Source organism: Argentina anserina, chromosome 3 (assembly GCF_933775445.1).
Source record: "Argentina anserina chromosome 3, drPotAnse1.1, whole genome shotgun sequence".
In the NCBI taxonomy this organism is placed as follows: domain Eukaryota; kingdom Viridiplantae; phylum Streptophyta; class Magnoliopsida; order Rosales; family Rosaceae; genus Argentina; species Argentina anserina.
The window spans coordinates 28,509,679-28,523,953 of record NC_065874.1 but is presented as its reverse complement, the minus strand read 5'-3'; the positions used below and the strand labels follow the sequence as shown (position 1 = coordinate 28,523,953).

The window sequence follows — 14,275 nt, the reverse complement described above, 5'->3', positions numbered from 1 at the left end:
TCTTGTTTTACCAACTTTTCTTGTGAGATTAGTCTACTCTACTAGCATTAGGAATTGGCTATGAAATTCAAGTGCTTGTATGGAATTGTCGATAAATTGGATCACGGCACAGTTTGCAAAATCCAAATATAAGTGTAAGTTGGCTACGGATACTTTTGGGTTGGCTTACTGTATTTGTTGTGTTCGGGCACCTGGTGTGTCTCCTAGTATAGATTGCTATGCCTCGTCATCTCTCTGTTCTCTTCACATATGAACTGCAAATTGACAAGTACATGCACAAAACCAATTACTCACACCACTCGATTTGCAAATGAGTTGTACAGTTGAGACTACTATATATGAGGCTTACTGCGTGCAACTGTGCAAGAATGGGAAATTAACGCATTGGTTTCATACGCAGCTACGCTCACAATCACAGACTTCAAACCAGTTCAGTGCATAAAAGCTAAATCAAAGATGTGCACATTGCTTTCTCAGAATTCTATGTTCCTCATGGACCTCCCAACACCAAGCGCAGGTTCAGAGTTGCAAATTATAAGATATACTTGCATTGTGAACAAACAAATGTAAGAACCTGTGATGACTAACCCAGTTGAATGAAATCAAAAGAACCTGTGGCCTAATAAAAAAGCTTAACTTAAATTGTAGGGGCTGCGCGGACGCAAACCCCCTTGCAATAAATTATGACGTAGACTCTCCCACTTGGGGAGATCTTAAGCGAGCACCCCTCCGAAGTGCAATGGAGGTCACTAGCCTAGGCCATGAGTCTTCTTGATCACCCATTGACCCCGTCCAGGTAAGTATGTTTCAAGGTTGCCCCCCATCCGTATTTATTTGTCCTACCCTTGTCTACTCTACTCATCATCCGATGTGGTAAGCTGCAATTTATAGATTTACAGCATATGAATTATGTGTTAATAAGCTTCTCAAATCCCTCTTCTAATTAATTTATTTTCAGAATACATTGAATTCTTTTTCACTTCAACTGTTTGTCACAAAATGTTTTGGAAATAGTTGGTTCCATAAGCCCCCCCCCCCCCTCCTACACTATTGCGATTGCGTTTGGGGGTACATTTGTGAGAACTAGAATGCAAAGGCAAAGATGAGGCAACAAAAGCACTTCCCATTTTTATCACGATATATTTTATTGTCTTTTAGTTGATTATTATAAGCGACGTACTACTACATAATTATATAAATTATAGAGGCAGCGCCTGATATAACATTTTAGTTTGCACATATAACTTGAACTTTTAATAGGGTGGCAAAAGAACAAGCATTTTAGTCTCTCAGATAGTCATCCTTTGGATACACAGAAGACTAGTGTATTTTTCTGTTACAAACTCCACCACCTGCTTGTCATACTTTACATACACATGAAAATAGTTTACATCTTGCTGAGTAGGATTTTCTGATTCCCCGAGATATATTTTCTATCCAAACTTGTAATATAATTGGTAGGGTGCGCCAAACCTTGTAATAGTGCAACACAAGGATGAAAAATAGCGGTCTTGTTCACATGTTTACAAGATAAAAAATAATAGTTCATCAAATCGCTTAAGTTTCTAACTGAATGTTTATGGTACTAGTAAGAGTTTTCACTGCAAATTTCAACAATAACACACAATTAAGAGCAAGCAACAATAACAAAAGATAAGTTTTAGTGCAGTAATCATGCAAATAAAGTTGCCATAAGCAGCTGCTTGCCACTTTCTTCTATATGTGATGTTAAGTCCAGAATTTCAAACCATCCACATTTGAGGATGAATTATGCGGCAATGCCTTATCCAATAAAAAGATTCAAAAACTAAGCTGCCGAGTATTCCCAAAACTGAATAACCAGGATGTCAACTTGTGGACATTACAATGATATAAACTTCTCAAAGCAGATTCAAATGTTTGTCGCTCTTGCAAATCGACCAAAAAAGAAATGAAGTCTTAAGCGTAAGCTTTCAGCGCCTGTCAATCTGGAAAGTGAATCTGTACCTCATAACTGATACTGAAATCTTATAGAAGTTGGAAGTTTTTAGTCATATATAAACCAATCTGGTTCCAAATTGTGATCAATGATTATTTGTATGAGATGTTGCTCAACGCTTATGTGGCGCTTATGTGGTATCTTGAACAAATATTTGAGTGAATTTTGAGGGGCACCCACACACAGAGGTACACCCTTCCAAAAATAGGCGTATGCCACTTAAAGCGCCGCGCAAACGGTATTCTTTAGTAAAAGGCGAAAGAATAGTTCGCTATGTGCTCAATGCATGGCTCCGTGAGTTTGAAAGATCAAGTTGCTTCAAATTATACCACTCGCACTTGACTGTTGCTGTCTCTTTCTCCAGTGTGGGATATAGACCCCAAACTATTGCTCCTGCTCAGTTCTTCGCAGACTACACGCCCATTTCAGGGAGGTAAGAGATTTTGTTGAATGTTGATGTAGTAATTACAAGTCAATTGTGTCTACATGTAATTATGTAAACTTAGTTGTTACATATAAGCGTACGCATATACGAAAAGATTATTATAGTTGATCAATGATCAAATGTATCTGTATACAATGCAAGATATATAATTCCTCAAGTTTGATGATAGCTCCAAGTACAAGGCTACTTTGCCTTGATTTCTGGACATATTTTCTATTATATATATATATATATAAATATAGATTTTCTTGGTTAAAGAGGTATGTACCAATGGTTTTGGTGCAGATTTCCATTTTTACTCCACTTTTCGATCGAATTTCCTCATCTTCATTGTCTAGTATCTAGATAATATTATGTATATCATCTATGTAAATGTTCAGCCAATTTGATAATCGTTAAGATCTTCAAAATCGAAAAACAAATTGACGGATGAAACTGTCAAACATGAGCCATGGCGACATATTCTGTGACGTTCTGCGATGTACTTAGGCTGATGCCTGTGATTGTGTGGTCACTGGACAGTATATGCAGTTCCGATGGTGATGAAGTCTAAACTTACAGAACAAAGAACCCTCCTAAAACCACAAATGAGAAACTAATGTATGAAAATTCGCACCATTTAATAAACAAAGGTTGCAGCAGTGGAAGGCTAAAGAATACGATGAAATGGTTTCAAGTGCCATCGTATGACCTTGCATTTTCTTACAATAAAATGGTACGGTTTGAAGGGGACTTCATATGACCTTTCTTTCTAGAATATATAAAATGGCCTAGAAGTATCTCGAATATTCATTGGATTCTTTCTTCCCTTTCCCTACTGGATTCATAAACAAAAATCCGTTTTGACTGGGAATTGATTTTCTTAGCTTCATTAATTAGGAGTCCTTTCGAATTAAGGAAAAGCAAATCCACAAGTCTTTATATAGAGGCCTGACCTTAGTTACTCCACACAAATTATATCAACAGATCCTTCCACTTTACTTTTAACTCGAAGAAATCAAGAAAGTCTATTGAACAAAAATCAAAGATGTTTGGAGGACGTAGGGCGCCGAAGAATATTGACAACTCCAAGTACTATGAGATTCTTGGAGTTTCCAAGAATGCTTCACCTGAAGAGATCAAGAAGGCTTACAAGAAAGCCGCCATCAAGAACCATCCTGACAAGGGCGGAGATCCTGAAAAATTCAAAGAGTCGGCTCAGGCTTATGAGGTTCTGAGTGACCCGGAGAAGCGTGAAATATATGATCAGTATGGTGAGGATGGACTCAATGACAGATTTCAAGGAAGCCCACATGACATCTTCTCGTCTTTCTTTGGTGGTGGCAGCCCATTTGGAGGCATGCCGGATTGTAGTAGCAGAGGAAGGAGACAGAGACGTGGAGAAGATGTGATTCGCCCACTGCATGTCTCTTTGGAAGACCTATATCTTGGAACCTCGAGAAAACTTTCGCTGTCTCGCAATGTGTTGTGCTCCAAGTGCGAAGGCAAGGGGTCAAAATCCGGAGCCACGGCCAAGTGCCGAGGTTGCCGAGGAACTGGTATGAAGGTCACTACTAGGCATATTGGACCCGGTATGGTTCAACAGATGCAGCATGCTTGCAATGAATGCAACGGTACCGGAGAGACCATCGGCTACAAGGATCGCTGTGGACAGTGCAATGGAGAGAAGGTTTTTCAGGAGAAGAAGGTCTTGGAAGTCCATGTGGAGAAGGGTATGCAAAATGGACAGAAGATCACATTTTCTGGTGAATCTGATGAAGCTCCTGACACAGTCACTGGTGATTTAATTTTCGTCCTTAAACAGAAGGAACATTCAAAGTTCAAGAGAGAGATGGACGACCTTTACGTGGAGCACTCTTTGTCACTCACAGAGGCTCTATGTGGTTTTGAGTTTGTGCTGAACCATTTGGATGGCAGGAAGCTACTTATTAAATCAAACCCAGGTGAAGTTGTGAAGCCTGGTTCGTTTAAGGCTGTAAATGATGAGGGTATGCCAATGCACCAGAGGTCATTCATGAAGGGCAAGCTGTTCATTCATTTCTCAGTGGAATTCCCTAAAACTCTGAGCCTTGAGAAGGTCAAGGCTTTGGAAGTTGTTCTTCCGTCAGATGCATCGTCTCAGAAGCTGAAAGATATGGAATTGGATGAGTGTGAGGAGACGACTCTGCATGATGTGAACATGCATGAGGAGAAGAGGAGGAAACAGCAACAGGCGCATTCAGAGGCCTATGAGGAAGACGACATGCCTGGTGGTCAGAAGGTGCAGTGTGCACAACAGTGATCGTATTTGTATTTGTAGGAACCCCGTTTTTGAAAAAAATGTCGTATGCATAGTTGTGTGGCCTTGTGGGTTAGTTATCAATACTCTTTAGCTTAACATGATGCTGTGAGCTGTTTGCTGTAAATTTCTTACTGGAACACTGAATGCCATTGTCAAAAAGAAAAAGAAAAATTCCTCCACGCAATTTAGTTTCACATTTTCTTCAACCAGTACAAATTAATCAAGCAAATTTTTCAACACGTCACAACAATGCAACAATTGGTGATTAATAACAAACAAGTCTTTGACATACTTTCTTCAGCCATTATATCTTACTCAAATTTTCGGCATAGACAAGTTTAAGGAAATTAGATTTGTTACAAGTAATTTTCTTTCATGTGACCGAAAGACTTACATATGAATAGTCATTTGGTTTATATACTCATCCACTAACGTTGCTTAGAGGATAAAGTTTGTGGTTCGAGATATAACAAGTTTAATTAGCTCATCGATCCATGTCTGATCCAAGGAGGCCATTCATTTGGCTGATGCATTAGCAAGTTAGGTCATTCCTTCTCGTCATTTGTTTTATGGTATGACCAACAACCATATCGGCTATATCACTTCATTCTGCTTTTCAATTTGATCAAGTAGGACTGAAGGATTGTCTGATACATTAGTTAGGTCATTCCTTCTAGTCCTCTGTTTTATGATATGACCAACTACCTCTCTATTAATGGAACAAGTTAGATATTGTTGTAGGGAAAATGAAATGGTCTACTCATCTTATTGCATATTCTTTTATACAAGGAGAGTATTATAATGGTAATTACATCGCACATTATGATAACAATAATGACTAAACGTTACACGGTAACTATTAAATAATAATGCTTAATCACCTCTAGTCTGTTACATTTGACGAAGACACATTATGTGTTTTTCCTTTAACACTCCCCATTGTACCGTGTCAACAGTAAAAGGTGCATAAGACGTCGTCTCATTAAAAACTTTGTCAAGTAATAAAAACTCAGTGGGAGAAAATAAACATTGGATGAAGGAGAAAAAAAGTACAACATACCTATTATATTTGAGAATAACATATATGTGCTAGACTCTCCCTGATGTTTGCATCTCCCCCTGATTTCTACATAAATCATGGGAGCTCTGATATATTTCATTTGGTACGTATGTATTTACGCATATTTGGCGACAATGTGAATAGTGTTCATTCTCACCATGTCGTTTTTTCTTTTCTGTATAAGGACTAAATAAGCCTAAACCTTTAGGTATTGTTGTTGTGTGGACAAAAAGCTATACAACGAATGAAATGTCAAGTTAGGCCTCATCATTTAGCCCGCGGATCCGAAGTGTGAAATCCGACCCGGCCCGTAAAAACCTGTCAAATAATAAAATATTAGAGATACATATTTTATTAGGTTTAAAACAAAACTATTGCATTATGAAGCAACTATATGAAGGAAACTTCTCGAGATCGATCAACATTAGTTGATATGATTGGTATATATATTTAGTGACCCTATAAAAATTTCATCCAATTCGGACCTCGTTTAACTGTCCGAATTTCCGGTAAACCGAAAACAACACTAATATGTCATAAGGGAATACCCATTACCAAAATACGAACACCAAAAGCCGTTTGCATATCTAAACTCACCTATTTTTTGTCACCGATTGTGTGCGTTTGGGCAAGTGAAGTCGACACCGCAAGTGTAAACCCTATTATATGTCTTTGTTAGGATGCTCATGAGAATTAAGAGTTTAAACTCACCTTATGACGCAAGGTCTCTCACTAATGCACTGGAATTGACTACGAGGAGATACTCATTTGTAATAGACCACAATCAGATATTCTCGTAATGGATGTCATTGCACTCCACTACTTTATCAGTTTGGTAGTTTCTGAAAATTGACAAATGCAGCTTATGAATGTTGTAATAAGATATCTCTATAAAGATCAAAATTAAGAGATATACATGAAAGTCTAGAACAAATAGTCATGTATATCTCTTAATTTTGATCTTTATAGAGATATCTTATTACAACATTCATAAGCTGCATTTGTCAATTTTCGGAAACTACCAAACTAATGAAGTAGTGGAGTGCAATGACATCCATTACGAGAATATCTGATTGTGGTCTATTACAAATGAGTATTTCCTCGTAGTCGATTCCAATGCGTTAGTGAGAGACCTTGCGCCATAAGTTGAGTTTAAACTCTTAATTCTCATGAGCATCCTAACAAAGACATATAATAGGGTTTACACTTGCGGTGTCGACTTTACTTACCCAAATACCTATCTCTTTGTTAATGAACATTATTTCATGCTTGATCGCTTCTTTCCATTAGGCCAAAATTACTACATTGGTATTTCTCAACGAAATATGGTTCGATATCAAGACTCATTATCCTACATCCTCATGTGGTTTGTATTTGTAGAGATCTCTATATATCCAAAGATTTATTCTAACATTTGAGGTGCTTCCTAGTGATAACCAAAATCCAGGAAATTCTCATGAGGTAGATTTGAGACTATGGATCAATGGATCCAATTGTGCCAAACTCATTTGATTGAGTATATATCAAACTTAAGATGGTCTCCTCTTCTTCCTTGGAGAGTCACGGCCTGTGACACTATTTATGTCACTTTATGGCGTCACCATGTGCCCAATTCCTCTTGTGTGACGTCATGTCCTCGTCTTAGGACATCTAACATTGCAAACATATTTGTAGCTAATATCTGTGATCTCGTCACTTTGTGCAATAGTGAGGATCAAGATGAGACACAGTGGGGACAAATTACGACAATTCGTGTTATTCCACTAAAACATTCTATGTTCTTAACTCCCCCTAACGACGGGAAGACTGTTGACAGGAGCACTTTATATGATGTTCTTAACATGTTTTTACCCCCATTTGTACTTTTCTTAGCCCTTATTGTTGTAATATCGAGTCATTGAGTCGTAGTATGAGTTTTTGGCGGCATTAGTTGCATTTTTTGTACTAAAACAAGTTGAAAATGCAGAAATTGTCAAGAGTCCTATTTAGAATATGATTTCCCGTTGAACTAGGAAACCTAGTTGAATTAGGAGTATTCATTATTTGACGTTTCGGTAACATCTGTGATTTGGCAAGAATCTTATTTGCATTAAGAATCCTTTTTAGGCTAAGAAATGTACCATTTGGGAAAGTCCAACTTAAATTAAAATTATTATTTCGTAACTTTGCTAATTGAACTTTCCTATTCTACTAATTTACTTGTTCTAATTGGTTTTAAGTGATAATAATAGAGTAGGACAAGAGGAAGTCATGTAACAATTAAAGAGAAGAGATAATCAAGGAGGACATGGAAGATGAGCCGTGAGAAAAGAAGAGAGAACAAGTCATGCAACAATTAAATAGAAGATGATTATGAAGGGAATAAAACATGATATGAATTAAGGGATTAAAGCATGGAGGATGAGAGTGCCCAAAGTGGAGAGAATTAAGAAATTGAGTCTTTGCCATGGGAAGAAGAAAATAAGAAGGAAGAAATAAATGTGAAGATTAATTAAGTGAAAAAAGAGAGATGGAGCCAAGCCATGCAACAATTAAATAGAAGATGATCATTAAAGGAATAAAACATGACATGATTCAAGGGATTAAAGCATGACATTATAATAGGAAGGAAGAGGCAACATCAAAATTCAAACCGTGCCTACCCTCCCTCTTTCCTCTATATATACATTGCTTCATCTCTCAAAATATATCACTTCTCCTTTGCATTCAAGAGCCAAACCTTTGCCAAAATACTACCTCAAACATCATTCACCAAAACAGCAAGTCATTCTCCCCCATATACAAATTCTATCTCCACCGAAATCACCATTGAAGACACACCTCAAAGGTTCCTACAACGTGTGATTCTCGCAACTCTTCTTCATGAGTTTGTTCATTTTTGATTTTTTACAATACTTTATCTATGAATATTGTAGTATGATGTTTGTGTGAGATTATTGTTTTGTATTAAAAATCGAAAGTTTCAGATTGTTTTATTAGATTTTTGGTTCTTTGCCGAATTGATGATTTCATATAACTATTGAGTTTGTATTTATATTGTTGTGTTCTAATCATCTTTCTCATACTTTTAGATAATTTTCAGATATATACATATGAATTTAGTGTTTGTATGCAGTCCTTAAGATTGTGTTTGAGTGATAGATTCATCAACCATATTGACACAAATCGAATCATGCCCTAAGTAGGTTCGGTTTGTGTTGATTAAAAGTGGTAAAAATTCTGGAAATTTTCATGTGAAACCATGGTGGGTGACGTCATACATGAAACATGTCTCCAACAAATATTTGGTGCTTAAATGTAATATTGTTTGATTTCTACTCTAAGTGTTATTGAATTCGATTGCATGCAAAATTAGATTAGGCCATAAGTCAATCTAAATGTTAATTAAAATCTTGCATGATTAGATGATCTCCTAAGACTCGAATTGTATTGGTGTCTAAAAAGTATGTAATTTGTCGAATTATAATGCATGATAGGTTAAAAACTTAGAACTTGTAATTATGTGGCGTAATAGTAAATTTAGTTTAAGTTTGTTAAAGAAAAGTCTATCATGTAAATAGTAATTTAAAATTTATTTCATTAGTAGTTAATAAAGGGTATTTCATTTCATACCTATTTTTAGTGTATACTTTTAAATAAACCCACCTATTATATAATTATAATTTTACTCTAATATTATAAAATAAGATAGTAGATTGTCTTTCGTTTTAACAAAAATTACATATTGCCAATATTTAATTATAATTAGTCAATTTTGGTATTAAATGTTTTTTTACCTTAATTATAGATTAGATATGATTTTGCAAGTTCCCTTTTAACGCATCATTATTACCAATAGATTATATTCAAATACCTTAAGATAATGAATGTAAAACTTATATTTTGGTAATTTAAAATTTATATTCATGAAATTTGAAAACTGTTAGGTTGTTAATTTGGAGAACTTTGTTATATCAGTCTTTTTTCTGATTTTTAAAGTTTTTATTCATCTATTAAATAACCTAAAATAAAGGTATGTAGGACTTTAAGTGTTTAACCTAGTTAGTAGATATCTCTTTAATTACAACCTAATAATGAGAAGCATATCTATTTAAAAGGTTCATGTAGAATTCCTAGTTCATAGACAAGGTTCTAAAAAACGCTAGACGTTAATCGGGCAGACAGCTAAAACCAGTGCCCAGATGATTAATCGAGGATTAATCGGATTTGTATTTTTGTATATATTTTAAATTTTTAATAACAAATAATTATATAAATACAATTAAAATAAGAATATAATCCATGAAATTAATGTAAATATATATATAATGTCTAGAATACTGAAAATACATATGTTCTTAATCCTTAATCCTTAGAAATGTTCAACAATATTGATCTAATGATCTTAGCCTCTTAGGAAAAAAAAGAAATACAATTCAACAACAATGAACTTAGGAAAATAAATAATAAGAAACACAATTCACCAACCCTTTAGAAAATAAGAAAAACAATTCAAACAACGGAAATGCATTTTTGCAAGCACAATCCCTCAGAGCTCATCAAATTCTTCTTCTCCATATCATTCAAGTACTTCTTTTGTATCCGAATTAAACTCAAAATCTAAAACTAAAAAAAAAAACATAGCCACCCAGGATCTGCCCAGCCGCCTAGGCGGGAAAAAATCGGCCTAGTATCCGCCTAGAAGCCGCCCAACCGCCTAACACCGCCGTTTAGCCCAAAATCGCGGCGGCCAGGGGTCTCCGGGCGCTAGGCGGCGGTTTTTAGAACATTGTTCATAGATATATATGTCTTATCTATAGAAATCTACATTTTATTGAGGAAGACAATATATAAGGGTAATTTAATATGTCTCTTTATTAGATGTTATAGTGTATGTATATACCTATGATTATTGTCCAGAATATTGTTTTAATATCTCTTACAATAGATTAATGTGACAATATACCTAACAAGAAGGAAAAAAATAATAATTCAACAAGAACAATATGTACATCACGATAAGAAACACTTACTGAATCAAGATCGTTTAGTACCTTATATACCTTCATATGAATTTGTCATATAATCTTCATATGACTAGCTCATATTGCTTGAAAAATAAGAATTGGTGTAAAATTTTACAAAATAGAATTGATTGCAGAAGAACAAGAAGTTGAAAAACTGAATTTTTTTATGAATATATATACACATTGATGTTAGCAGTATGAATTAAATACAATGAAATAATTATGGATACAATTGATGAGCTTCACATTCAAAATTGATTTTAAAACCTAAAATTAGGAAAATTATTTGGTCTAACTTTTTATATGTTAAAAGGGTAGATTAGACTTATACAAAAATAAAAATTAATAATAATAAACGATTTTGGATGTAGAATAAACGAAAAAATGGGTGTGGGCTTATATTGAAAAAGGTGTTCTATTATTGGGTTTAACTCTAATTTTCTCAGTTAATAATCAATCTTAAACCTCTCATTATTTGTTAACACTAAAAGTTTAGAGTTTCATTCAATTTCCCTGACTGAACGATCCATGCTTATTATATACTAACGATGACATTTTACAGGGTTTATTATAGACGTTTTAATTAATGACCTATCAACTATCTCATTAAAGTGACATTCTATATATCCAACGGGAAAAGAGGACGCATGTCAAGGTTGCGATATGCATACTATTTGGATGCTCATCTCCAATAACACCTATTCACATTAATGGCTTCACCATTATGCGATGAGGCATCACAATTTGGCACATTGATTACCCTAGTTGGGCTCAAGGATTGTAGATCTATGTCAATCCTAGCGAGTTTAAGTATTTCAATCCTTCGATATCATTGATTGTAATTTCGTTTATAATGATGATGGTGATGGCCGAACATACGTGAATATGAGACGTTTGCAAAAATTTACATTACCCTAAACGGAAATATTGGTGCGCATTACCACTATTGAGACTATTACTATAGTCGTTTTCCATGAGACCAAGTGAGTTTGGAACTATTTCATAAGCAATATTTGTTTTAGTAGTGAATAGTGTGATGACACGTGACTAGTGTGTCGACATATCAACCAACACCAGAAAAGTATTTAAGGTGTCCGCAAGTTGGTTGAATCGATCCACATAATTTTCGTCGGATTCAATGTATGAACATGATGAGAATGCATGTGCCCTTTTGCATAGGATGGTCTCAATCCTAATTTTTTTAAGTGATCGATATGCTTTGAATGGTTAGCTTTATATACGTAATCACAATGAATATAAGAAGCTTAATGTAGAGTTAGTGCATATAGTTGTGCATCAAACATTTGACAGTTCAGCATCACGGGGGCTATGAAAAATGGGGTTGAAATCACATCTTCAATTCCTCCATAAAATTATATTGAAAGTATTTTTACAGTTCTTTGTTCTTTTAATCTTGTTTTTTTTTAAATCCAAAACATGAGTATCTATATGTAATTCCTTGAATATATATTAGCACAACTTAGGGTCCCAATGAATCGTGTCAAAGTCCAAATATGTCAGAATCCCGAAGTTCATTTTATGTTGACGTTGTGTGAGTCAATTTAGCGATTACATATATACTTGTTAAATGGACATATAAATTTCTCTAATACTCGGTTACATCTATGGCTATAAGTAGGTTCGAGCCGCTCGTGCTCGACTCGTGTTCGACTCGCTTCTAGCCCGTTCGGCTCGAACTCGTAAAATTAAATGAGCCGAGTTTGAGCTCATTATTAAGCCTGACCTTGAAAATGAGCCGAGCTTAAACAATAAGTATCGGCTCTCTCGACTCATTTAGCTCGCGAGCTAACTCGGACTTGTTAAAAGCTCGGCTCGTTTATTAATTAAGCTTGACTTATTAATTTTTATAGTATATATAAAACATAATTTTTGTATAAGAAATATTATTAAAATATAATATTAGTTCGAAATAGCTGAAATGCTTATTTCTAGATTAATTGGTTAAAGACTTTAAGTTTAATAACAAATTTAGTTTGTTTTTTTTAATTTTATTACAAATAAAATAAATTTTGTGTGATGCTATGACGTTAGATTTTAGATTTCTAAATTTTAAAATTTTAATTTCATAAGATTTAAGACGGTTCAATTTTTTAAGTTCGATCTCATCTAATAAAGTGACGGGTCCGAGCCCAGCTCGAGCTTTTTCAAGCTGAGCCGAGCTTGAATATGAAGCATAAAAATCAAATATTTGCTCCGCTCAAGCTCGATCGAATGAAAATAAGCCAAACATGAACACTTTATTATTCAGCCCGGCTCATTTACACCCTACTTGAAGACTAATTCTAAGTGCAAAAGCCCGACACGAAACATGTTAATTAAATATTCCAATAGATTTTTTATAGAAATAATTAAAAGAAAACCTTGACTATTGCAAATGACAAAACCCGATGAGGCATTGTGATCTGAAAACCATAATATTTGCTGAAAGATCGCAACAAATATTTGGTTGCAAGATTTATGTTCATTTTTGTCGAAAGGTTACATGGTTTCTTTGTGGCATGGCTTCTAGTAACACCTTTTATCAACCAGAGGGCGTTTTCTGTGATTTAGGCACGCGCTATTTCTCCCAAAACGAAACTCCTTTCAAAACTGGCCTTGTGTTTTCACAAATACCGTCAAGAAAACCACGATCCGTGCCAAAGCCAAGAGCTACTTCTTCACCGTCGATTACTACAAGCATTAACGGTTCAGATTTCATTACAACCCATCACGCGGATCGAGCCACTTTCACCTATTTCCCAATTCCAATCCAAAACCCATAATTCCCCCCTATATAAATAACTCCCACTTCCCCACCATCTCACCCATCAAATCAAATCTGCTCCAATTTATTTTCTTCACCACTATCAAATTTCCTCTCCAAATTTTTCCGGTGAAAAATGTCAGGCCGCGGCAAGGGAGGCAAGGGGTTGGGCAAGGGAGGAGCGAAGCGTCACAGGAAGGTGCTGAGGGATAACATCCAGGGCATCACCAAGCCCGCCATCCGCCGTCTCGCTCGCCGTGGCGGAGTCAAGCGTATCTCCGGCCTCATCTACGAGGAGACCAGGGGTGTCCTCAAGATCTTTCTCGAGAACGTCATCCGTGACGCCGTCACTTACACCGAGCACGCTCGCAGGAAGACCGTCACGGCCATGGACGTCGTCTATGCGCTCAAGAGGCAGGGAAGGACCCTTTACGGATTTGGGGGTTAAATTTTTGGGTATTAGTTTAGGGTTGGTTCTAGGGTTCTTATGTTTAGAACTGGAATAGTTAGTATATTTGGTTGATGAATTTGCTGTTCATGTAATTTGCAACCGTGTTTGGTAGTAATGGAAGTTCAATTTCTCTAATTCCGGCGTCTGGTTATGTTCTTTTTGCATTTTGTTAGCTATTTTGTTCCCTTCCTCGAAATTTTGGGAGTAAACCGAATCCTCAATTGGGATTTTCTAAAGAATTTGATTAGTATTGGGTTAATAGCTAGTAGGTAGACGATGTGCTAGCTATT

The 14,275-nt window shown here is 35.7% G+C and overlaps 2 protein-coding genes, 1 non-coding gene and 1 pseudogene across 3 annotated transcripts; 2 read left to right on the top strand and 2 right to left on the bottom strand.

Moving 5' to 3' along the window:
- Positions 1 to 645: 645 nt before the first annotated feature.
- LOC126789692 (U1 spliceosomal RNA) lies at positions 646 to 804 on the bottom strand. The gene has a single exon (XR_007671605.1). It is a non-coding gene; the product is annotated as a U1 spliceosomal RNA (small nuclear RNA).
- Positions 805 to 2,162: 1,358 nt separating this feature from the next.
- On the bottom strand, positions 2,163 to 2,270 carry LOC126789675 (uncharacterized; annotated as a pseudogene).
- A 1,180-nt stretch (positions 2,271 to 3,450) lies between these two features.
- LOC126788265 (dnaJ protein homolog) lies at positions 3,451 to 4,704 on the top strand. Its single transcript, XM_050514235.1, has one exon. The coding sequence runs from the start codon at positions 3,451 to 3,453 to the stop codon at positions 4,702 to 4,704; it is 1,254 nt and encodes a 417-aa protein (XP_050370192.1).
- An 8,904-nt stretch (positions 4,705 to 13,608) lies between these two features.
- LOC126788269 (histone H4) lies at positions 13,609 to 14,120 on the top strand. Its single transcript, XM_050514242.1, has one exon. The coding sequence runs from the start codon at positions 13,671 to 13,673 to the stop codon at positions 13,980 to 13,982; it is 312 nt and encodes a 103-aa protein (XP_050370199.1). The 5' UTR covers positions 13,609 to 13,670; the 3' UTR covers positions 13,983 to 14,120.
- Positions 14,121 to 14,275: the final 155 nt, after the last annotated feature.

Excerpts from the sequence above, each read along its gene's own strand:
- LOC126788265 (XM_050514235.1), top strand. The coding sequence starts at position 3,451 with ATGTTTGGAGGACGTAGGGCGCCGAAGAATATTGACAACTCCAAGTAC.
- LOC126788269 (XM_050514242.1), top strand. The coding sequence starts at position 13,671 with ATGTCAGGCCGCGGCAAGGGAGGCAAGGGGTTGGGCAAGGGAGGAGCG.